Genomic DNA, 26,752 nt, shown 5'->3' on the forward strand with positions numbered 1-26,752 from the left:
TGTCTGGCAGCAGCAGTACGGCTTAAAACGTTTTTTTCTGCATGTAGCCTAAATGCTCAATCAAACGAAACATATTGATTTACTGGTGCATATACAGTAGGTGGGAAAACACCCTGAGAAAAGCATCAAGGATCCCCCCAGAGTGTGTGCACACACAAAATTGTTATCCAGTACAAAAGCATTGAGAGTGTCTTTACCCTGCACGATGTTGGTCCTAGCATCTCCCATCAGATGACGTGTCCTCCAATAAAACAAATGTTAATGTAACTCTTGAGGTCTAGCCTTACTTTCTTTACAGATACTGATGAGTCATTTGCACTTAAATGTCTATGACTCATATAATAGGGGTGCTCTGATTGTAGGGAAACAGAATGATCTTGTCAGCGAGCTGCTAGCTTACCTGGCGACGCTGACTTAGAGAGCCGTGTCATAGATGCTGAGACATCACAGACGTGTGGCCTACTAGCTTTTAGTGAGAACCAAAAGTTTTCTTTTTAAATATTTGTGTAGTACATACTTTTGAGTATCCAGTGACTGTGTCATGTTAAATGGGATCAGACCCCAGGTTAGGAACCATGGAAATAGAGTCCACCATTAATGTTTCCCAGCTTGGGCTAGCTTATGTTCTGCTAGCTGTGTTAATCTGTCATTTTGTTCGTCATCTTTGTGAAAGAAATGTGTTTTAAATTCCAGAAAAAGTTGCCATCCACAACAGGCAAGTTGCATATATAACTGAAACCTTTGTCTATATCCATAAAGCAATGAAGAAGTCTAACAACTCAGACTTTGTTCCTCTCCGTCCTGCTGTGACCTCTCAGCTCATCTGTGCATTCCCATCTTTTATCAGGCCACGAGGTTTTGTCACTGAATGATGGTGCTCTTACAGGGCACAAAATATCCGAATAAATAATAACAGTAGATAGCTTTTCATAGCAGTATTGTCCTTATCTAAACGTATGAAACTGAAGGTTGCTGGAGCTCAAGTTTTAAGGTGCCCTTTGTTTAAATGTAGTTTGTTGGAAACACGAAAGCCTGAGGTCACCAGTGTATTTCAGAGAGCGTTATGTATTTAGAAAATCTCGGCCGCAACTTCCCAACATGCCTGAGAGCTTGTCATCTCTGATCTCTGTCACCAGACCTTCAAAACCGTCACTTTGTTTCTATGGCAACAAGGATTAAAAGGCCAATTTCCTGCCACGAGCTTGACCTTTAAATGTCCTTTAGTGACCTTTCTCTGTAGTCGCCGTCTGATCTCTGCTGGAGAGAAAGAAAGCCTTTACGTCACTTTTGAGTTTACTGCCGGCTGAAATAGAAGACAAATGTCACCTCGTACTGTAATGCGCGATAAACACCTTTATTCTATTACCGGACTTTATGCGCTTATCATCTTCTTAGTCACACTACCAAAGTTTTGAGCTACTAATGCATGGGGCCATGTCGTTTCACAGCGACTGTTGCTTTTCTAAATTCCTTATGTGCACACACTTCTTTTTTTTTTTCCAGATTTGCCGTTTACTGTCATTCTCTGGCCATTTAATTTGATTTTCTTTTTATGAGAGTCGGTGTGTATACCCACGCTGGTATGTTTGCTTACTTGCTGTGTTAATGTTTGGCGCACACGCTTTATCAGTCGTCAAAGGGCCTGCTCGGGTGGCTCTTTGAGACCCTTAACTTTATCTAGTTGTGCATTTACTAGCAGGAAATCTTCAGAAAGCCTCCACCATGATGCATTCAAAGACTATGAAAAGTTTAAAGAACTTTAATTTAACATAAACAAAGGCATGTAAGACAAAGAAAATCTAACGTAATCCCACAACTTTATAACTTTTCTCTCACTGATAAAACTGTTCTGTTCAGACTATTCCTTGTTTTCTACTCTCCACCATGTTAGCTCGTGGAGGTGTTCAAGTCTCAATCAAAAGCTACAGAAACTAAAAATTATGCTAAATGTTAAATAACGGGGGTAAATTGCCCATAAGGACCAAGTGGCAATTTCTGGAGCTGACAAACAAAGCCAACGCAGAAGTGCAGTAACTTAAACGGCCACATGAGGCTTGCTCCATGTTGACAGGCTGGTGCAAAAGAAATATTTTGGTCTTTATAAACCATTCGCCTATTCATGACAAGTGAATTGAAAGGGGAGTTTTTCTTAACTCAAGTCATTCACATCCAAGATGACAATGACCGGAGACACCGCTCTGTGCTTCAAAGCTTTTTTGTAGATCCTTTAAACGATGTCACAGAGAGTTTATCTGTTATCTATTCAAAAGAAGGCCCTGTTGAATATATCTGAATCAGTGGTACGATCACAGACAGATTCCAGTCCAATCAATTAATTAATTAAATAATTTGTCGCAAAGCTTTTCCTCATCTGTAATGCTGTTTCTAAAATGAAAGTCTTTGGCTTGACGGCTGCAATCTTCTCACAGACAATGGAAAAAGTCATGCACTGCAGAAACCAGTACGAAGAAATACACAGTATTTCTACTTTTAATATGTAAAAGGCAGGTATACTTCTTAAAAAATAGACCTTGCTCACTGTTGTCATGGTTATCTGTGGGTTTCTGCTATTCACTGCTCCGCTCAGTCCGCCTGCACAGAAACACATCACGCAGAAAGAGACTGCCCAATCAAGCCTAATGATTAGCACCGTGTGTGACATTGAGAAGATCTTTTCATTAAAATTCCTCCCCTCTTCAGCACTTCCTACCTTAATCGATTATGTATGGGGGGGATTGGTCGAGTCTGGCTGGTGTGAAGCGGAGCCGAGCGCTGTGAGCGTCTGCCCTGCCTGCTGTCTCTTATTATACACACCCAGGGGGAGGGCTGTGACACACAGACGCACACCCACACAGACACACACTTTCCATCTCTCCCGTGGTCCAGGCGCACACACCTCGACAGGCGCTCAGATCTCGCTTACATCATCCATGCAGCAGAGGCAGATCAGACACCCATGCTTACATGCTGAAGTGCGCTCCTTTGCCTTTCACTTGGCGGGTTTGCGTGCGTGTGTGCGTGCTGCAAGACAGCCGAGCCTACCTGCTACAGAGCAGACGCGCGCAGAATTTACAGCAAAGCTAGAGGTTGCTTTCTCGAGGACTGAATAATTTAAAAGTATTGGCCGGCAGAAGAGGAGAGAACATGCTCGTTTTGTGTTGGGAGTAAGAGGAAAGGTGGTGATTCCTTCGACCCCTCGGCTGTGTCTGCCTGTACCTTGCAACCTTCTAACAGGCATGAAGACTGAGTTTGCGTGAGTAAACAAACAGATAAAAAAAAAAAAAAACAAGCCTCCTTGCGTGCGGGTGTCTATGTGCCAAAGTGAGTGTGCGTTCGGGCACGCGGGCTGTTCCGTATGCTTCAGATGGTTCGAACCCTAGCCCAGTTCAGCATCGCTCTGGAGGAAATGAATGAGAACGGAGAGAGCACAGGAGACGAAGGAGGAGGAGGAGGAGGAGGCGGCGGCGGAGGAGACAGAGATGCAGGTGGAGGAGAAGAAGTGGCAGATAGAGATGCAGCGGATCAGTTCAGGAACAACAACAGCAGCAATGGGAACTTGAATGGGAACGGACTTTGTGCTGGAAGCCCCAACGGAGAGGTAGACCAGTGTTTGTCTTTTGTATTCCAGTGAGATGTGAGAGATTTTATTTGCAACTTCGCTGCGTGTTTATCAGAACTCAGTTTAGATTTCACTCCATCCTACGTCCTAAATCCAATTCTTTCTCACGCACTCTTCCTTCTCCCTTTGAGTTCTCAAAGTCCCAGCTCTCTTGTTTTCCGTCTTTGCTAGTTTCAACATGTTTCTCCATTCCTTGTCTTAATGTGTCTCATTGGATAATGTCTCTTTCTTCAGATCCCCCTCTGTCTCTCCCTCATGCCTTTCTGTAATAGAATTAGAGCTGAGTGAATCACACGATTAGCTTCAACACCTACTGACAGAAACATTCGCACCACTCTCTGTAGTCTCCCTGTCTGTCCAGTCTGCATGCACACTCGCTGTCCTGTCCCTTTTTTTTTTAATGACATTTAAGTAGAGTTGACGTATGTGATTTGTCTGCAGTTACATTTTCTTTTAAAATGTTGCTCGTGTTTTTTTTTTTGTTTTTTTTTTAAACCGTATATAAGCTCGAGTGGGAGAGGAATCAACAAACGCGCTGTGGATTGCATCCATGTGGGAACACACAGAGTGTAGACATAACACAGCAGCTGTAGTTGTGCTAATCTTAACACCCAGCCTGTTAATCCAAGCCGCGGATTGAAGTGTATTTGTATGTGTGGGTAATTCAAGCGAGTAATACAAGCAGTAAAATTTTATCCTCTTCATAACTCGTGAAGGACCCAGTAGGCAAGAGTTTCTGCTGCACAGTTATTAAAAATCTAAAATTCTGCATAGGGGATAACCAGCCACTGTTAAAATTAGATTTTTTGATATATATATATATATTTTTTAATAAGAATTTTTTCCATTAAATGTAATAAAAAATAATAATTGCTGTCGTTACATGTTCAGGTTAAAATAAAATTTCCCATGGTGACTTAAAATGGCACAAAATATATATTTTTATATCTTAGAGCAAAGCAAATATTGAGATTTTAAAGCCCAAAATCATGGATTGTTTAAGCGATCACCCATTTTATTCAGCTCTAATTTTATAATAGAGTGCTAAATACATATATACTTTTTGCAGGACTGTTTTGTGGCATCGTTAAAGAACACTGTAAAGCAGAGATGGACTGAATACACACCGTAACACCGACTGTTTCACGTCCTGACTGCGCAAACGAGGTGTAAGACCGAGGTGAAGAGGTAGCATGAGGGGAGAGGCGACGGGAAGGAAGAGGTGATGATGGAGGAGTTTAGAGGTGGATCAATAGCTTGGGCACGTGCGTCTGAAACAAAGAGATACCTATTGATCAGGGCAGAGTAGGTCGGAGTCGTCTGTGGCCTGCAAACGACAATTAGGCTCACACACTCATCTTCACGCTTACGTGCCAGAATGACAGAAGCAGTGCTGAAAGGCAGAAGTGAAGGACAAAGAGAATTTCATCTCCAAGATGTGAAGATCTGTCTAAATGTTTCACAAAGGTGCACGGATAGATAGAGGAAGCGATAGGTGATAAGGATATTTTGTCTTTGGGATAAGAGGCGGCCTGTTGCTGCTTTCGCCTGGCTGTTGCCAGGGGATACAGTAGCCCAGGAGGGAAGGTGGGCGGGGGGGTTGAAGGCAGCAGGGGGAGGGAGAGGTTTGAAGAGAGCAAGGAGATGAGGAAAGAGGTTGGTCTCTGTCGCTGACGCTTTCAGTGGAGTAACTTTAGCTCAGGTTTCGGGCAACTAAAGGAGTATTTCTATCATAGAGATGTTACACTGCACAAATTTAGTGTTTTGGACAAATAATAATTGTTATTACAAAAGGAGATGTAACTCAACCGTAATAATCCTCTTCAAAGACAAATTAATTCGGCAGATGAACAAAATGTAAGGGATTAAGAATTTCAAATATGTCAAAGGAGTTGTTCAAAATTTTAAAAGTAGTGATTCTTTATGGGTTCTACTGCAAGTGGAGTCTATTGTAGAATAGTTACGTGCATTTAGGTCATAATGTATATGGGCTTAACGTGTCCTAAAGGGTTAATTGAAGGGAATTTAACCAGATGTATACAGTGTACAGGAAAAAGAAAGACATTCAGTCCAGGATGTGCAAGAAAAACCTATGCATGAACTTTCAGCTCGGTCTGTGCATGACCAGATCAGTTGCATCTGTTAGTGTGGGACATCTATTTTTAAAAATTTTCACAACTCACCGAAGAGAGCTTAAAGGTCATCAGACACCACGCCGGTGGTCGACCACTGGCCGGTGCCCGGCTGGTGAGCAATGTTGGCCCTGGTTTTGGTCCTGCCCTAGTCAGATTGCTGTCGGTCGCTCTTCAGCACTATTCTGCATGTTGAATCTGTCTGAGAACTTGTCGGTGAGAGGGATCCCTCTGATTAGTTGTTCAGTTTAGAGAACCAGAGGCGAGGGGGGGGACTGAAGTTGCTAAAGTAAAACGGAAGGGCACATGCAGATGTTCGTCCGGTTTTACATATTTATCTCATCTGGCCTCCAGATTCACTAGATCCCAAACTGATCAAGCATCTGTGGGATGCACTGGAACAAGCCTGATCCACAGAGGAGCCTCCCCTCAACCCATAGGACCCAAAGGCCCCCACTAACAACATTCTGTTGCCAGACATCACAGGACACCCCCAGAAGGCCCATGTCCATTCACTGATGAGTCCCAACTGTTTTGGAGGCACAAGGGAGACCTACACAATATTAGGCAGGTGGTTATAATGTTATGCCTGATCGGTTGCTAACTAAGAGACAGACAGACACATGGAAACAGGGCGGGAACATAGCCTCGTCAGCGGTGCTTGATTATTTGCGAGACGCTGCAGCCTTTACAGCTGCGTCCTACATCGACACGTGTGAGTCTTGTTCTTGGCGGATAAAAGAGGCCACAGAGAGAGGCGGTGACCTTACAAATTTTTTGATGGCATAAAATTGAACTCAGCTGCAGCACTTAGAAAGAATAATTGGGACACTCGGCGGCATTGTTGGCAAAATACGGCGTTTAGATAGTAAATTATCTGTAAAAATTATCCAGAAGTGGATCCCCAGCAGGATGCAGCCTGACACAGGCGCACACACACAAAAAACGGCGACAATTGAACACTTTATGTCGCATTCAGTGTTTCTGATTTAGCGCCACTCAAATGTCAAAGCATTGTTAAACTGCCAAGAACAAAATCAGAGGGGTGGTTTTGCAAAATAAAAAGTAATTTCACCAGCTTTCGTCTAGTCCAGACCTTTGTAACGATAACAGTAGCAGCACAACATGACGACGCACAGAACAACATAAACTCATAAATATTGCAGAATAATGTCGCGCCTCTTTGAAGCTTGGCTGCAGTTGTGGGACACCACAGCTCACACAGAGACACGTGAGAACATGATGTACGCACAACACACACACACACATTGATAGAAGCAAACAAACTTAACGTCTGAGACGACGATTGTGTGCGACGACATTGAACATGTTGTTGGTTGTTTGTGAATTCCATCTGAAAAGAACAGACTCGCCCCGCTGAACAGATCATAGCTCGGCTGTTTTGGGGTGATTAAATTACAAAAAAAAAATAAAACACCCTCTGTGAAGCCGCATCATTCCTACGACCTGAGATCAAAGTTATCGGCTTACAAATAATTAGAAGTGATGATCCGAAGATTATGAAGAGTGGGTGACTCATGGAGGATGTTCAGTTTAGGAGATGCTAGAAATGACTCATGTTCTTTTTTTTTTTTTTTTTTAATCTTAAAATAAGGTATTTAAGCTGCAGCTTGTAATTCAAAATGAACCGAGACCTAATTTATACAAGGAGGATTCATAGCAGTAGGTGTGTGTGTGTAGGATGCGGCAGCTTAGGAGAAATAAATCATGGAAGCTGCAACCAAACCGATTTTTACATGTTTCTATTTCTTCATTCCCTGCAAACGAGGACAACTATGAAGGATGATTTACAATTTAGAGCGTATCTACAGTATGTCAGGACTACATGAGAGCACCATCTCAAGATTATATTTAAATACGGCTCAACACAGAAACAAAATGCACCTGTCGGACTTTCTGAGACGATGGCGGAGCATCACAGTGTCCGGTCAATGATCCACTGCTTAACCTTCACTGACTATGTTCACATAGACACTAGCAGTCCAGTAATAACCAGAATAATAGACCCATTATAACAAAAAATACCTCATGTAACCACCTCAGTTGGACCAGACTGGCCAGAATTATTGATCTCTGCGTAAATGGTTATGTTGGAATCTGTGTTCTGGACAATTTCAGTCGGGTTGAAGAAATATTGCCCGTGTTAATGTGGTTGATTCTGCCGAGCACAAACGAAGCCGAAGCTCCTTTCAGTCTGATGCTGCACTGTGAATCTCGGATATGCTTACATGGCGGGTATTTGTCGGTTGCCGCTGTACTTGATGAATTCACAAATGGGTTCAGGTGTCAGGCTGTTTTTATTTTTTGTTTTTTTTCTTCTTCTTTTGCATATTCATGTTGCCGCTGGTGATAAACAACTGGAGGCTGTGGCTGAAGCGTAAATGCTACTTTATGCAATCAGGTGGCTACAATAGTTCTGGGGTCCAACTGGGAGTTTATGGCAGTGCTACACTTTACAACAACTCATGTAGTATCAACAGACCAGTATGGATTGTACTGTACACTGATCAGACATAACATTATGAGTAATATTGTGTAGGTCTCATTTGTGCCCTCAAAATAGTTCTGACTCATCAGAGAATAGACATGGGCCTTCTGAGGGTGTCCTGTGGTGTCTGGCAACTGATTGTTGTTAGTGGGGGCCTTTGGGTCCTCTGGGCTGAGGGGAGGGGCCTCTGTGGATCAGGCTTGTTCCAGTGCATCCCACAGACACTTGATCAGTTTGGGATCTAATGAATTTGGAGGCCAGTGTTGACCCTTGTGCTGTTTTTCATGTTTTTTGAGTTGATCCTAAACTGTTTTTGTGTGTGTGCCTGTGTCAGGCTACATCCTGCTGGGGATGGCTGCCATGGGATGGGGGGGGGGCTGGTCTGGTCTAGGTGGGTGGTACATGTCTAAGTAACATCCACATGAATGCCAGGTCCAAAAGTTTCCCAGCAGAACATTGTATTGTCACATGATGGTCAATGTTATTCACTTCTCCTCTTAGTGTTTTTAATGTTGTGGCTGATCGGTGCATATGTTGTTCTTTGAATATGATCAACCTCAGGTGTGATGTATTTTTGCAGAGCAGTCTGGTGCATGCTTGTATGAAGCACAGCGTCATGACCTTCATTGATTCAAGACTTTCTATGTCTTTCTTCCAAGACATTGTCCAATCTTGTTTCATTCATTGAACCTTAATAACTTGGAAATGAAAGAAAGAACTAAACAGCACCGCGTTAGACATGATTGTCAGTTTACCTTCAGCTATACATTTGCATTCAAGATGTTACATTCAAGATGTCTCTTGTTAATACTTTACATCAGTTGTCGGTAAAGCCCACAGACAGATCTGAAGGATGAAAGATGTCATAGATTTATGAAAACACGTCAAAATGTGGAGATAATAGTAAATATTTGGGACTTAGCTGGCCATCTGGACACATTCATATATAAATACCGATCTTTTCAGAGTGTTCACATACAAGTTATGTGACTGCCTAACTTATTGTTCAAACTGTTCATTGTAAACATCCCTTGCAGCCTCCTGGTCCAACTGTGACTTTTGTTCAGTCTCAAATGAAGTGTTGTCCAAACTTTAACCAGGCTGATGCCTTATAATGATTACACTGACACCATAACTGATAGAAATGATGGTCGAAACCTTCAAAACAAGACCATATTCTAAATACCATGGAAATGATCTTAAATAATATAAAATTGTTTGACTCCAAGTATTAAACTAAATCCTTTTATGGCATTACTAAGAGTGTAGTCATACTGAACTGTCTGTGTTGAGACAGAATAAACTATTTCTTCTATATCCACCCTCGACCTGATGAGCTGTACTCTAAACATGAGTGTCACAGCAAACAGTGACTCATCCCGTGTCATCCCTCAGTAGTAGCCTACCACATTTGGAGTTGAGTTGTATCGTTCTGTTCACTCTTTAATTCAGCTGATTTAAAGTTTAAAAACAGTCTGGACTCAAGAGTGCCTTGCCTCCGGGCCTGCAGTACTGTCGGCTTTGCTTGTGAGACCGGCCTGTCCTGTGACCATTCAGCCTCTCAGCTGGGGTTACCATGGGAACCCGGCTAGCAAAATGAAACTGGCATTCCTAACATTATTTCGCCATGTTCTGATGTGTGTATGTGTAATCTAATAAAGACGCCCAGCACCGAACAGAGGAACATTCCTGACTTCAGGGAAGTTCCCTTCTTCTTTTACCTCTTTGTCGCACACAACCGCGTGTTATTCCCTGTCCTCTTGTTGTTGTCGGGTCATTTGGTCGGCATTAGCAGCTCAGCAGCTCTCGTTACACCACAGTCAATTCCACGGCGGCACATGGGAGTACATGCGTTTGTTTATCTGTGCTTGAGTGCAGGGAACCAGTCTCGGATGTTAGCAGACGAGAGATAAAGAGAGAGGGGGGATCTGCATTTGTTAATTTGATCACCGTAAATGAGGTTTAATTTGTTTGTGTGTATGTGTGTGTAATCCTAATGGAAACAGCGTCTATCTCTGTAGCTGCAGCTGTCGGGGAAAATCCAGCTTTCTCTTTTCATTCTTTCTTTTTTTCTTACTCTTTTTAATGTGCTGGATGTTATTTCTGCAGCTGAGGTGAAAAATGTAAAGTTTTCAGCTTTTTGATGTTGGTTAACTAGAGTAGCATGACTGCACTTGTGCAGGCGCTTACACTGCCACTCCTCAGAGTCCCTGAAGACAACTTAATTTCATATTAATAGTGTCAAGTTATGACTTCCAACAGATGTTTTTTTTGCTGTCTGCGGTGGATGCCTGCTAAGGCTAAAACAAGATGGACTTTATACAAAAAATCAACTACGTAAACGATCATTTTAAGTTGCCTGCTGAGGATCAGAATTTATTGTCAGATAAAATATTAACCAATAAACAGGCCAAAAGTTGATTGCATTACAAAACGTATAATGACCACCCACATTATTACATAATGATGCAGAAATACATTTACTGGCATGGGGGATTTACTACGGAGATAAATAAGTTGAACATGGCCAAACAAATACATTAAAATTAGGACCAGTCAAAATTTAAAAAAAAAAGGACAAAATGTAAATACATAGCCAAATTAATGTAAAGTTAAATAAATATGGAAGCAAATAAAAATAAAAAGATCAATTACATTTACATTTTATTCATGAATTAATGCCTACATTTATTTTTAATATTATTTTGGTGCATTCATTGCCATATTAATTCATTATCGAGTCGTGTTTATTTATTTATTTTTTTGGCACTTCTGGTCCTCCATATATAATGCCATAATGCTCTTTAATGTCAGGGCTGTCTGCCTTGTAGTTGCCTTTGTATTTTATTAGTTAGGTAATAACTAGCAGTTTATAGCTGACATCGCAGGCTCTGGAAAAGTTTACATGGTTTATTGTTTCGCAACATCAAACGCACAATATGACACTACAACAAAAGTGGAGCCAGCAAATGATAAAAACAAGCTGTACAATGTGTGCTGAATTGATTTCTTTTAAAGTAAAAATCTTTGGGAGTCGCAAAGGAATTTGTTATTACTTCAAAAGAGGAATGTTGCCAACTCAGCAACTCGGCAGCAGGGCTTGTGCATATAATAGCAGGGGACTGAACCACAAAGTGTTCTGAATAGGTCCCTACTTAAAGGGTAATTAGTGAATATAAATGAATAATAACTCTGTTTTTGTGTGCTTCCCTCTTTGGCCTTGTTTAGTCCTGTAGTCATTCCCTCAGCTCCATTGTGTTTGCATGTCATGGGTGAGTACACTTGGACAGAATCCTGTGAGGGAGCCACTACTGATTTAAATCACCAGTGGCACAACTCTCACCAGCAAACAGAAAATACATAAAATGAATGTAGCCGTCTGCACGCTGATTCTCCCGATTTAAAATGCACTCGCAATCGCTCCCTCTCACGCACACACAGCCATTCACATTTCTCTATCCGCACACTACCTTTTAGCCTCCAGTGGCGCCCCACAGCGCCCCTGGGATCTCTTTAGATGCCAAACACTAAACATGGCCTTTCTGGGAAGTTATTGTTATAGTTATTTATAGGGCACAGTGGTGCTGGCAGAGTGGAGCAGGGGAAGATGGGGGGAGAAAAAAAAAATATCCTCCTCTGTGTATTTTTGTGGCCTTTGTGTTGCGTGTAAGTTTGGAAGACGGTGTGGTTGTATCTGCACCATAGGGTTTTGCCTGTGGCTGCGTCTGATATTTATAAGTCATGCCTGGTACCGGAATATTTTGGGAATCTCCCCTGTGACCCCTGAGAGAATACGCCTGACTTGAGCCTCATACTTACTCCCCTTGTTATTCTCCCACCTCAGTCTCTCTCTGTCTCTCTTGCTCTCTCTCACTTTCCATTATTATAATGCATTTTCTACCCCCTAAACCTAAACGTAACCTGTACCCTAAAACCAAGTCTTTCTACGTTTTAACACTCAACGTTAATGTTTTGTTTGAGTTTGGCCCCCAAAACACAAAAACAAGAACACACAGACACACAGCTAGCACACCACATTACACCTATCAGCCATAACATTAAAACCACTGACAAGAAAAGTAAATACCATTGACCATCTTGTGACAATTCAGTTCTGTTAGGAAACTTTAGAACCTGGTACTCATGTGGATGTTATTTAGACATTTACTACCCACATAGACCAGACCAGGCACCGCCACCCCATAGTAATGACACTCCTTGATGGCAGCAGCCATCCCCAGCAGGATGCAGCCTGACACAGGCACACACACAAAAATGGTTTAGGAACAACTAAAAAAAAAAAAACATGAAAACAGCACAAGGTGTGGACCTGGCCTCCAAATTCACTTGATCCCAAAATTATCAAGTATCTGTGGGATGTACTGGAACAAGCCTGATCCACAGAGGCCCCTCCCGTCTGATGACTCAGAAGACCCATGTCCATTCTCTGAGTCACAACTGTTTTGTAGGCACAAGGGAGACCTACACAATATTAGGCAGGTGGTCATAATGTTATGACTGATCAGTGTGTAATTGCGAGAAAGCATTATAGATCACACACTTAAAGCAAGAACATTCACACTAAATATGAAACTCTGATTTGGGGCACTTGTTCCCTTATGTCATTGATTTTTATTCATCTAATTTGAGCCCTACTTGTTGGAGAAGTTCTTGCAAATCCTTCATCTCTTTCTCTTTCAGTCTTCCTGTTTCTTTCTTGGCTCTTTTTATTTTGTGTGTGTGTGTGTGTCTTTTGAAGCCTCTCATTCACTTCCATCCACAGATCATGACTCATCATAAGGGTGAACTGCTGAGTCACGCTTTGCTTCTGTGCACTTCCTGCCCTCAGTGACCCCTAATCCCGGTCCTTCTGTGTTCCTCCGTGTGTTTGCATTAGCTTTTGACGTGCAGCTGCCTTGTCTTGTGTTTGCCACCTCGTGAAATTGAATATTTCATTCAACTACCTGCAAAACCTTAAAGCTGCATGAACAGAAAAGTCAGGAGTCACTCAGATTTACCTCCGTTTCTCGAGCGCATCCAAGATTAGTGACACTGGGCTAACAATGGAGTAAAAATAAAACAACCTGGTGTGTTTAGTCTTACAGGCAAGGAAACAGTAGCGGAGTCTGTGACGTTCTTTCCATTTGAGTGTTGTGCTACTGATGCTGGAAAGGAGACATGCAGAGGCAGAAAGGGGAGCTTTAAAATGCCAGAAAGGTGAAAGGTCCATCTTTAAAGTGCAAAACAACAGCTCAGTGTTTTTAGTTGTTTTTCACTTAAGTGCGCACCAGTAATGGAAGAAATTAACATTTAAATTGAAGTTTCAGTAATATCGCTTGCTCACGCTCCGTTCTCGTAATTGTTTACTGAACTGACGGCCGGGGCGCCTTCTGCTTAAATGTCAGCGGCGTTAAAAGATATTTCAATCCACAGTCAAAATATTAGTGCTAGGACAAACAGAGTGCGTGCTTGGCTCCTTTGTTCTCGCGTCGTTGCACTTTTAAAGGAGCGCGGCTGATGAGTTTGCAGCGGCTTTGTCCCCGATGATTCATCAGAAAGTACCACCTTCAGAGCGGGGTCAGGAACGGTGACGGAGGAAATCTTAACCAGGGTTCCAAGAGAAGTTTCTGCGCACTCATGTAATAATAACTGCATATCGTCACCGCATATTTAGCTGCAAATTTCCTTTGATGAAGTTTGTGCCGTTTTTACCTCCCAAGTGTAAATATGGAAAATGTTCTTGCTATTGTGTTCTAATCATTTTTTTGGATCGGTGTTCTTTACAGTGATGGATTCAGAAAGAAAACATTAGGAAAGAAAGAGTGATGGTTTGATTACGTGTAACATCTTTTTGTTCAAAAAAATGCATGTATAAAATTATGACAGACTTTTGATCTTGTTTCTCAAATCGGACTGAACTCAACTAGAGCGCTGATCTCACATGAGGAGAAGACGGTTTATTATGTGATATTTTTAACACAGTGATTGTACGGCGTCACATGTCAGCGGGAAAAGTGTTAACCTGGGTGTGCGTGCATTTTTGTGTTACACCTTCCAAGGTGTGAGTAACGCAAATGTGTCTTGTGTCCATATTTAGTATTCCTAGTAAGAGGTTGTTGCATCAAGCAGTGTTAAGTGTGCGTAAGAAAGATTGATTGGAATGCAGTGATTGACCTTCTTCTTCTTTTCCTCCTCCCTCTTCTCTCCTCCCCCTCTTCCTTTTGTCCTCTTCCCCTCCTCCTCCTCCTTTGTCGTCTTTACAGGACATGAGGAAACATGTGATGATGACCCTCCTGGACACAGAGCAGTCATATGTGGAGTCGCTACGCACTCTCATTCAGGTAACACGCACGTAATTGCACAGCAGGTCAAACAGCCCCTGGCCAACTGCATAGATATTCTCACTGTGCACCCCGGCTCATGTACGTGAGCGGTGTTCACTGACAGATGCTCATATGTGACACGCAAAAAGCAAACACTCCCGACACAAATGACCATTTCAGGATCACAGGTTGCTTACGGAGAGGACTTGAATAACAAATGTATGTAACAAAGGTGTTATGTAATCCACTTATTGTCATTCATCCCGTCAGCCTAATCTGCTAACCCCGTCACATCTCACTGTCATCAGCACTATCTGCCCACACACACATAGACACACACACACTCTCCTATATCCTACACATATCTCTCCTCTAATAGCTAACTAACCTTTACCCCACATATTAGCCACATCCATCTCCCTCTCTGTCTCTCCAACATACTCGCACTCGGTATCGCTTTTGCTACCTGAGGTCGCCCGGTTGTGTAAGCCGCTTTCATAAAAATGTGCATGTGTTTATTACTTGTGCGCGCATGATGACTACCATTCTGCCTCTGCGTGTGTTTCTTGTGCGTATTTGCCGGCCGCAAAGTTGAATAATGCTGTGCCGCGTTCCCATGACGACACGGGGAAAGTAAGTGTTACCACGGTGACTGCTGTGAAAGTGCAGATCCTTAAGGAGGGTGTCAGATGTGGTTCATCTGCGGCTGCTCCACTGCGGCATCGTCCCAAGTTGAAATCCATCTCTTCAGAGTTTATTTTTTTCTGGGGCTTTCGGGGGGAAGGTTTCGGTGAATAATATGTTCACGCTCTCCTGATGTAGCTTAGTCAGCTGAGGTTCGACCCGATAGCTCGCCTGACATAAATAATTACTGTGAGCTTTTATTAAAGCTGCACTGAAACGTATGAAATTACTCCATTTACATTTAAAGGCTGGATTCACCAATCTGACATATGAGAACTATAGTCGATAAGGCCGACTATGAAGTTGCTTGTGTCAAGACCAAAAAGTTGCACTTGAACACACAAAGGCGACGGCAAAATGCCAGCTTGCACATACGTTCTGTGTCTGCAGGAAAGAAAATAAATCTCAAAAAAGTACTGTAATTGCATCCAATAAAGACTGAATGTTAAAAAGGTGAAAATGCATCTACCAAACCAAGACACGATCTTTGCTCCATCCACACTATAACTGACCAGTCTACTCACGCTCCCTTTCAGAATACTTTAGTGTCTTTGAGCTCTTTGTTTTAATTTTACTGTATCTGGTACAGTGCACCCACTGTCTCACAGCAGCGTTGCTTGCAGAGTCTGCAGGAAGATATTTTTAGCAGAAAAAATCTGATAAACCTACTGCAAGCTTCCCGCCCAGTACAAATTTGCTCCCGATTGTCAAGTCAGCACCTTACATGGGAAGCTGTGTGTCGGCGTAAGACACTGTGGAATAACAGTTCTGCGTAAATGGTATGTGCAAAACAGGCAAAGTGAACTACATGTGAGTGAGTGAAGTGGAACCAAATTTAATACGTCCCCCAGAGACACATGTCAATTTTAGTTGCATTCACTCAAACATTGATTAACGTCAGATACGAGCTTCTACGTGACGTGAGATGCATAGACGGATCGGTGCGGTATCTGATTCATGAGGACCTACACAGCTATTACTCATTCTCCAATTTCTCACTTCCCTGACCTGACACTCTCTAGAAAAGAACAACTGTTGATTCACAAATAAGCAGCAACGAATGTGCAAAAGTTAATGCCAGGTGACAGCAGCCACGCCGACTTGTCATAAAATGTATCTGCACAATTCTCAAGTGAACTGAATGAAAAGTTGGAAGTCCCACCTCAGCGTTTCTCTGTGAGGTAAAGTTGGCATTTCCAGGCAGTAACTGAGCTCTTACGTAACACGTTTCCAAGAAGAAATAGTGGACGGAAGCAGGGCTTGACGCTTAGCATTTTCCCAAGTAGCACGTGTGCTACTAAGTTGAAAAATCTAGTAGCACACAAATAATTTTAGGGGCACGATGAAAAGTTACCAAATAATGTGTTTTTCTTTAATAAAGTGATATGAGGTCAAAAAGGAGGCATTTATATTTAAAACAATTAAATTCATAGCTTTTTAAGTTTTAGTTATATTCTCTAAAGAGTGCGGAGAGAATACTGTAACAACTCATGTATTGTCAGTTATTTATAGGTGCAAATGTGCACAGTGCAACTGAAACAGTATCAAAACAGCAAGTAAAATTCTCCAAACAGTGCAGAGAATAATACTGTAACAAGTACTGACAACAGACTTAAGCTTATTTGGCCTGTGTTATAACGTAGAACATTCATACAGCAGGCAGGGTTCACAATGCCTATGAGATTTATCGTGTTTCACTAAATTATCTCGTTTGATGTTCGCGTTGCCCGTGACATAAACGGACTTTCCAGCTGCTTGCTTCTGTGCTTTGCAGTACTTACAATAATTCGTTTTCGTAAAGGAGCCACGGGAATGTTTTCTGCCAGTCAGCATTAAACCTGTACTTTCACATTAATTGTCATATTAATTGTTGCTACAGTGTTAAAAGCTCTATCCATCTTTGCTTTTATTTTTATCAAGAAAAATTGGTGCACTGCACCTTTACAAAAATAGCGCTGTCTCTTTAAGAAAGACGGTAGTCTTGATTGTTGATTGTTGTTGAAGTTGCGCGTGGCTGTGGATTTATGCCGCTGAACTGAAGGTATGTTGCAAATATAAAGTAAAAATAAGTAAAGATGAACGTTTGTCTTGCTGTTTGTTTTGGAGTTGCAACGGATGAATGTTTTAGACTAAATTTTCAATGGCACGCGATCTACCCGCACAGATCTACCGGTCGATCGTGATCGACGTAATGAGCACCCCTGCCATAGATACTCCCTCTGCCTTTCCGCAGTACGTCGGCAAGCACGCTCACTACGTAAAAATCGCGTATTTTATTTTATTTTTTTCAACTGAGGCTGCATTCAAGTGCACAACCGGCCACAACCTCCAAATGTCAGCAACACATAATAAAACATTTATTGAACGGTAAAATTCGGTAGTCGCACACGTGCTACTAATTGCATTTCACAATTCGCACTGAACAATTTTTACTAGCATTTGCGACGAGGTGCTCGCACTGTCGAGCCCTGGACGGAAGTAGCCTACCCACCGTATCAGCACTCCATTAAAAAGCCCTCAAATCCCTCTTTGTCCCAAATTTCTTCAATGCAAATGTTTTAACCGGCAGAATTGAATTAGTCATAAATGTGTCAGCCTTGCACGGCTAACAGGACTTCACAGCTTCAAGGTCACATCCGTCCAAGTCCATTTTGGAGTAAATTGAATTTCGAAGTTTAATGGATCACAGTGTGTGTGTTTGTGTCTGTGTCTCAGTGCTCTGAGAGTGTGGCTGAGTCAAGCTTGTTGAGAACCTAATTCATCAAACGGCAGATATGGCAGAGGAAGAAATAAAGCTAAAAAGGCCCAGGGAGGAAATTACTAAATATAATTTGTTTGTTGCTCCGTTAATGTGACGTCTTTGTCAACCTTCTCGCCGTATTTGTCAGGCTGTAATTATCAGCAGCCGAGTTGGAAAGTGTGTCTTCATGTCAGCCTGATTCGAGGCTGGGGGATTTCTGGGATCCTCACAGAAATTTTGTGCCTGTACTGGATAGTAATGGGATGTAATGGGTGAGAAATGGAAGATGAGATATGGAAAAGGGCGCAGGCTGGAATCGAACCGGCGCCACTGCGGCGAGACTTGTGTTCTAATTTATTCTGCTGCAAATACGTAGCTCAACAATTAGCAAATCCAGGCTATATACTGGTTTTAATTACAGCTGGCAGTTGGGATAACTATTTGAATAAAGCGTGAACACTCCCAAGTTCTTGATTTTTCTGCATTGTCTGAATTTAGCATTTACTATTCATCATTTAACTGAAGCTATTGTGGATAAAATACTCTACAATTTGTGTGCAATTTAATACCTCGGTAAAATCAGTTAAAGTCATATAACAACATCTGTTTATCAAACCTTACATAATTTCCCAGAAATAATCATGGATGCACATTTGGCACTAGGCACCCAACATACTGTATGTGCCTCAGTTATACCTGTCAGCCAAAACCAGACTGATGCGGTATGTGGGATATTGTATAATGAGCCTCAGGAAATAAAACTGCTTGTTGACACCGAAAAAGGCAATATGACTTTACGATGTCACCGTTAAAAAAGCGGAGGCGGATAACAAGCAAGGCAATCATCCGTCTTTTAAGAACAGCGAAAAACTAGAATTACTGCCTCGCTGTTGTTCGCCCCCGCCGAGTTCTGTTCAGACTCATATGATGTGCACACTGAGAAGTGTTTTTGCAGAAAATTGCGACGTCACAGTGAATCTGACCTTTGACTTTTTGGATGTTAAATATCACTGATTCATTCATCATTAACTTCTAATAATTTCATCCTTGTGTCCAAGTGAACGTTCAAGAAGTTCAACATTCAGCAACACATGCACTAACACTGACAGAAAGTCGGTACTTGACAAACTCATTTCAGGACATCGTCATATAATTTCTCGCTAGAAAAATATTTTGTGAAGTCAGAGTAACCTCTAAGTAGCATATTCTAATCGGCTCATCCTTGACATGTGAAAGAACTCCCTGGTTGTCTTCCTGAGATGCTGATTTCAGAAAATGGGACGGTTAACTCAAAAATAAAATGTCTCCGACCGCACGTGTTGTGGAGGTGTAGAAGTCCCAGTTGTCATCTTTTTAACAGGAGAACAGTTGTCACGTCTTGTTTGCAGTTTCATTTAAAATAACAATGCTAATGTTAATATAAACCGTAGCATCATTATTTGTCAGCATCACTTTTCAGTGGTGGAGAAGAAAGGAGCTAAACAACTATACCTCAGTGCAGATCTGAGTTACTCAAGATTTTTTTATGTGAGCAATTCACTCGATGCAACTTTCGCATCAGAAAACATGATGATGATACAAACATGTTAAAGATCAAGTGTTTCTCAAGCGGTCTTGATTTGTGATCACTGAGTGGTTGGGGCTCTGAGTCAGCTTCCAGTTGTTAGCGGTGCCAACGAACTTAACTTCTGTCACGGTTTCACAAATGTTTCATGACCAAAGAGGTCAAATTAACCTCTATGTCATACAAATCTCTGAAAAAAGTAAAACAAAAAGTCAGTGCACCTTTAATTTGTCAGAGTTTCCTCATCTCTTCTCCCATTAATCATCTCCAGACTCCTCAGATTTAGCTGGTGACCCTTTGCAGGGGCCTGACCCGTAGATTGTAAACTGCTGGACTTAATGATTAAACTAGCTCCACCTCAACTAGCTACCACAGTCGAATGCTGCGTTCATGCTGTTTCATCAGTATGAGCAATCGTTTATTCTGTACGCACCCAGAAAATGAGCAGCGGTTTAATTTGGAGAGCTTCTCTTCCAGTATTAGCGCAGTTTGCTGCCATGACTCATGTTCTGCACACAGATTAATGACTAACCGTCACTGCTTGTCCATCGCCGGTGTGCATGTTAGAAACAAGAATGTGCATGTTTGACTGTGAGTGAGCCTGGTCATGAATTAGGGTGAAACTGGCCAAAGTGGCAGCATTTAAAGGCATTTTCTAATAACAGTACCGTTCTTGTCGGCCTGTCATGCAGGAGGAGCGGTGATGGAGAAAAGGAAAACTTTCCCCCCTTCCTCTTTTCCCAGAAAACACTCCCCCTCCTCCTTCCATGTCCTTCTTATAAATAAACACACATATATCAGTAACTGCGGACACGGTCGTGACATTTAAGAAACCAAGATACATGGAAACAAGACGTACTGTGCTGTTGAGATTCTATAAATGATGATTTAAATTGTTACTTTCTCTGTTGTTGAAGTTTACAGGAAATGAATTCAAGTAATTGCCCAACATTTTTATCTTATCACATGCATATTTAATGGATTTGTAATGCTCCGTCCTTAACTGCCGCTCCTGTCCCCTCAGGGTTACATGCGTCCTCTCAAACAGCCGGACAGTGGCTCCATAGTGGACCCTCTGCTGGTGGACGAGATGTTCTATCAGATCCCAGAGATCCTGGAGCACCACGAGCACTTCCTGGATCAAGTCTCTGGCTGCGTCAGCCAATGGCACGACAGGCAGACGATTGGACACATCCTCATCCAGTCGGTGAGTAGAGATTTTGCGATAAACTGACAGCGAGTAGAGTTAGATGCTATCTATACCAAGACTGTAGAGGTTTGAAATATATCAGTAACAAGCAGCTACGATAGCAAAAATCCGATCTTAATATTTAAGGTAATTTGCCCAATCAAGGAGCTATATGATGATTAGATCCCTCGCAACCTCATCGTATTTTGAGTGTTGAGGTCGTGCTTAGGATAGTGTCTATACCTCTGCTGTATGGACACTGGTGGATGAGTGGACTTCAATGAGAATGGATGGTAGTGGGTTGCAGCAACTGCAGAGGAGAGAAGTTAAAAGAGTTTTGAAGCTCACTGGCAACAACTGATTGGGATTGTGAACCCTGCTGGTGGGGAAGTATTCTTCAAAGGATCTTTAGGGGCGGGGGTTGCAGCACTGAGCATTTCTGTTAGGTCCAGTACTCAAGTCCATTTTATCTCATGGTAATTCTCCACAGTAGCTTGTGACATCTATTTTGTTTCCATTAAATCTCACATTTCAGGAGGTTTGAATTGGTTTGGCTTCTACTGCTGCAGTTGCAGATTTATATGTGGCTTTATTGTTGTTGTGTAGTCTTGTGAATTACTGCCCCCTCCTGGACGGTGCGAGGTAGTTCATGTAGTTGAATATTTAGCAACAACAAAAAAAAGCCATTGCTTTTTTTATACACCATATAATAATATGAATAATTTGCCTACTTCTAGCAGTTCTTTAGATACTTGAAAAAAGTTTCTGCGACTAAATGTTCTGGATACTTTGGATGACATCTAGAAAGAAAGAAAGAAAGAGAGGAAATTCTGAATGAATGAACCGTAAAGATAGTCTTTCTTATTACTGAACAAAAGCTGAGAACTTTCTGCAGCAATATGTCCCATTTGCTAAATATCTTGCTTTATATCTTGCTTAATTCTTTAATAATAAAATATAAGGGATTCCTGTAAAATAAATAAATGACTATTTGTTTAAAATGATAATACTGGGAAGTCATTTCAGTTTGGGAAGTGATTAAGTCGAGCCAAAAACAACTATTATTCAAAAACCTTCTTAAATATCTGCCTCAACAGTCCAGTATCTTTCATGTACTTGTGTCTTCTTTGTGTTGTAGGAATGTGTTGTGCACATGTTAGCATGGTTAGCTTCTGCATGTAGAATGTAGCCTGACAGTGTGAGATAGTTAACCTCTGCCAACAAGCAGTAATCCCTTTACTTGTAACTCAGCAGCCTCTGTCCTGAACGCAACTGAAAAGTCCACGGTGTTCAAATAAGACTCTCTAACACTATAAAACATAGAACAATGAGTTAGATTTAGTCTAAAACTGATAAACCGGTATCGAACGGGAATCCAGACCACATGAAATCACACTTCCTCCTCCTCAATGCTGCAGCAAAATGTAAAAAACCATGTCCATTCAAAACTGTTCATAATTCGCTAAGACATGAAAACACGTGGTTTTAAATGCCTCTAAATCCTGCAACAGTTGAATTAACAAATTATTAGTATTATTATTAATCCATCTGCAACTTCATTTATAATTTTGTGTACGTCATTGCTCGAAATTATTTTTAAATTAGATTCCTCAGCAGATATGAACGTTATTTTCCTGTGGACCTGACCTCGACTCAATAAAAACATTACTGAAAGCTGGGCATATTGAGGGGAAGCTGTTTTACTGAGGGATGGTCTATAGTTGGCAACAGCAGTTTAATATTTTTGTTTTTCCAGAGACCGCTCGGTGGCCCCTTTTTTAAATTTCCCATGACCCCGGGAGTGGCTCTCGTCCGTGCTCCGAAGCGTCAATGTTAAATGTCAGGTTTTAGTCTTTGAGAATGAAAGCGCACAGGACATCTATTCAGGCCAGCGGATTTCTCTCAGACGCTGAACAAACACACAGGCAGAAATTCATTATAGATGGAGCACGGACGCCAGTTTCCTCAGTAGGTCACAGTGTTGTGTGATCTACACAGGCCTTAATTTATTATAGCGTCTATCAGCTTTAATGTTTCATAAATGCTCACAAAATCAGTTCAGGAAACCACAAACTGAATTAGAAAGTGGATGAGGCGGGTTGAACTGATGCAGAATTGCACTGATTTGTTTGTGGCTGCTAATAGTTGTTGCTCTGTGTGGGTTTTCCTTTAAAGACGGAAAGAAAACAGCCGAATGCAATTTGAAATAGCTGCTAGCAAAAACGTGAGAGGAGCAGCAGGGTCTTTCTTCCTGTTCAGTTGCAGCTGCTGCAGATTCGTCATCCTGCTCAGACTGAGTTCCCCTCCCCCGTGCTTTGCTGCTGCTCTTAACGCCACAGCTGCAGTGTTTGTCTTCAGGCCTCGTTGGCGCAGTAGGCAGCGCGTCAGTCTCATAATCTGAAGGTCGTGAGTTCGAGCCTCACACGGGGCAGATCTTTTCTTACTGTTTTGAGTTGTGAAGTGTTTCTTAGCAGCATTATCAGATGGCGAGCACTCAAGGTCCTGAATGCCATAACAAAAGAAACATCCAGAATTATGTCTCGCAGACAGAAGCTTTATGTGATCCTTTCTAGGTCTTCAAGCATCCATGAGAAAAAGAACTGTTTTTACATGTAGGTTTTTATAACGTCTTCACTTACAACCTTGAGTTGTCACTCAACTGTGATGGATTGTTTTAGCTTCAGCTGATGTCTTCAAGTCTCCTTTTCAGGCCATGAGAGCATTTTCAAAATTAGTATAGCCCACTTTTAGAAAAGCACTGACATTTAACAGATGGCCTTTGTCAGGAATTGGACAATGAAGCGCCGGACAACGAAGTGCCCGACCTCTGTGTCTATTGTTGTCAGGTGTTTGCGCAACCATTCAGCAACATTGAGAAAGGCACCGAAGGTTCAAAGTTCACCGTGACAACCCGTAAAGTCCTGGAACTAAGAGAGCTCCCAGCCAACTAACACCAATGAAGAACAAACAAACTAAAATACTACTAAATAAAACCATACGTAGAAGCATAACCAACAATAAATCTTATTAAAATCATTGTTTCAAAAAGAGTTCAGGCATCATCAGGGTAAAAAGTAGACCATAAAACAAGCCAATAACTAAATTCTTTTTGGCATTGCTCTGCAGCAGCCACTGTACAATCTCACACTTTGAAGATCGGAACACCTTCTTAACTGAAGTTAAAAGGAGATCAGTCTGAATATATTTAGAGATAAATCTGGTGGAAAAGGAACATTAGGAGTAACTTCCTCCTCTTTCTGCCACTTCAGTCCTCTGCTGTGACTAATCCTCACATTCTGCTCAGACATTATTCCTCAGTCCTCAAAGGCTGAGAGGAGACAGAACAGACAGAGTCAGGAGAGGACACCGAGGGGATGGACGGGAAGAACAGGGGAACAGGGGAGGGTCGTCTCATTTCACCCAAGGCCAGAATGACGTTAAATAAGACACCACGTTGTGTCTTCGGTCTATCTTTGTTTGTGGCTCTGGCTTTTCTCTGCCCTCCCATTTGTGAGAAGGAAGCAGGTTAGGGTGATTCACCTGAATCAGTGTGTTTACATGTGTTTATTCTGTGAAAAGTAAAAGAAAATCAAGAAACTATCAGATTTGTTTGTGCTTCTTATGGAAGATTTAATAAAAACTATTTGAAACGTGAAGTGGTTGATCGATAGATTATTTAGTTTGACTATTGTTCTGCGTCATTGACACATTATCTGTCAGTCAGCTGTTCATAAACTGATTTAGCTTTATTTGCTCAAACTTAAAGAAAGCTGTTGTCTCACAGTAATTGCCTTTATCTGATATCTTCTCTCAGGTTTGTGGTTTAAACCTTAGACTGTATATACCTGTCTGTCCAGACTGTTCTATTTCTTCTTTAAACCGAAATCTAAGAGCATCGAGATGACATTACGTAGAAGTGGAACTTAAACATCTTCTTCTTTTTCTCCAGTTCTCCAAGGAGGCTCTTGCCAACATGTACTCAGCGTACATTGACAACTTTCTCAACGCCAAGGATGCGGTGAGGATTGCCAAGGAGGCCAAGCCAGCGTTCCACAAGTTTCTGGAGGTGAGTGTTGGACGGAGTCACGGGTCGTCTGCTTTTATTTTATGTGTTCGTTCCGTTCTGGAGACTTTAATTTTCCACTGGAACATACTGTGGCAGTGTTAGGTCTGTGAATTACGTTAATGTGGCACAAGCGTCCCTTAGGTCTGGAGGACAAACTGAACAGAACTGATTGATTAGAATCACAAGCTTGGGGTCACTGTGACCCCGAACTTGTGATTCTAATGACAGATGTGGACGTAAACTTCAACTTGAGCAGCAAGGAGTAAATTCCAGTTTTCTTTCAAAGAGACATATTAGATTTTTTTTACCCTGCAGTTGCTGAAATATATCTGCATGTCACTAAAATAAGGCAAAAATGTTTTGACATATAGAGGCTGAAAGCTGACCTGAAACAGGGCATTTCTTCTCATAACTAAATCTTACTTTATTGGATTTGTGTTGCATTTGGACAACCTAAAGTGTGTTCAGATTGATGGCCAACAATCAGTGTTGTGTCATGTTGGTTTCTGGAATTGTAAGGACAAAATGTCGCCTTTGAAATGTTCTGCAAATCTTCCCTTCAAAGCAATTTAACCGGATAATTAGATATATGTTATCAAAATGTCAAGTTCGGTTAGGTGGACCGCAATTTGATACTGTGACATGCTACTAGAAATGAATGGGCAGGGAAAAACAGGACAGTCTGAAAATAAAATTTCAATCAGGCACCTCAAAATCCTGTTCTCGTGTTGTCACGGCTTTCGTGGTGGAACCACTTCGCCGTCCTGTGGTGGAGATGTGAAGTGCAGCTCTGACCTGATACTGTATGTATACATTTTTCCTTCAATCCAAAAGCAAAACATGCGTGAGAACAAGGAGAAGCAGGCTCTGGGCGATCTGATGATTAAACCGGTGCAGAGGATTCCTCGATACGAGCTGCTGGTTAAGGTAACTCATCGTGGAATTCAACAAACTGGAGTTCTTCTGTGTTTACTGACGAGAAGCACTTGTAAAAGCAGATAAATTTTATTCGCGTAGGACTTGCTCAAGCACACTCCAGAGGATCACCCGGACTACTCGTTCCTACTGGACGCCCAGCGGGACATCAAGCGGCTGGCGGAGAGGATCAATAAGGGACGTCGCTCTGCTGAGGAGGCAGAGAGGGAAGCCAGGGTGATCCAGGAGATTGAGGCGCACATAGAGGGAGTCGAACATGTGAGTTTTTTTTTTTATTATTATTTATGTCAAGTGAAGACATGAAGATTATCCTCTGTTTACAGCTGATGTTTGTCTTCTTTTGCTCTTGACTGTTCTGGCTTTGTTTGACCTCTCTCTAAATGTGTGTGTTTGTGTCAGATCCTGAACCCCCAGAGGAAGTTCTTGAGACAGGAAATGGTCATGGAGGCGGTAAGAAAGGGCGTCACAGTCTGTCTTTTTAGATTAGTGACAAAGTTTAGCTTCTGCTAGTGCTGTATTAAAACTTTTGAGGATGACCCAGCAGTCCTTCCCTTTCTCTCTCTCTCTCTCTCTCTCCGTAGAAGTCGGTGGGCGGAAAGAAAGACCGTTCCCTCTTCCTCTTCAGTGATCTGATCATCTGCACCACTCTCAAAAGGAAGTCTGGCTCATTAAGGCGCAGCTCCATGAGTCTGTATGTAACACCCACGCACAAACACACACACACTGACCATCATTGCCGATTTTTAAACCACGCTGCCCCCTGGTGGTGAACAACAGACATGCAGATAATGTTGACCTTCTCATTTAGCTTTTAGCTCTTAGTTACACTTTCCTTTTTGTCTAATTTTGTCCTGCTTTGTTGCTCTCTTTGTCTCAGATACTCTGCTGCGAGTGTGATTGATACTTCCAGTAAATATAAGTTCCTGTGGAAACTTCCTCTGGAGGACGTGGAAGTGGTGAAAAGTAAGGCTGATCATAATCCAAAGTGCT

The 26,752-nt window shown here is 41.9% G+C and overlaps 1 protein-coding gene across 1 annotated transcript in view; it reads left to right on the forward strand.

The window, feature by feature from the left end:
- The window catches only part of arhgef17 (Rho guanine nucleotide exchange factor (GEF) 17), a gene marked incomplete at its 5' end in the record, with an annotated part of 69,189 nt that overhangs the window by 34,237 nt on the left and 8,200 nt on the right, over positions 1–26,752 (forward strand). The window contains 8 exons of the mRNA XM_084558967.1: positions 14,524–14,601; positions 20,596–20,778; positions 24,710–24,826; positions 25,661–25,753; positions 25,844–26,020; positions 26,162–26,212; positions 26,344–26,453; positions 26,640–26,725. Coding sequence (XP_084415093.1) covers positions 14,524–14,601; positions 20,596–20,778; positions 24,710–24,826; positions 25,661–25,753; positions 25,844–26,020; positions 26,162–26,212; positions 26,344–26,453; positions 26,640–26,725 — 895 coding nt within the window. The remainder of the gene's footprint in view (positions 1–14,523; positions 14,602–20,595; positions 20,779–24,709; positions 24,827–25,660; positions 25,754–25,843; positions 26,021–26,161; positions 26,213–26,343; positions 26,454–26,639; positions 26,726–26,752) is intronic.

The sequence above is a fragment of the Chelon labrosus genome, assembly GCF_963514085.1.
Source record: "Chelon labrosus genome assembly, chromosome: 13".
NCBI classification, from domain to species: Eukaryota; Metazoa; Chordata; class Actinopteri; order Mugiliformes; family Mugilidae; genus Chelon; species Chelon labrosus.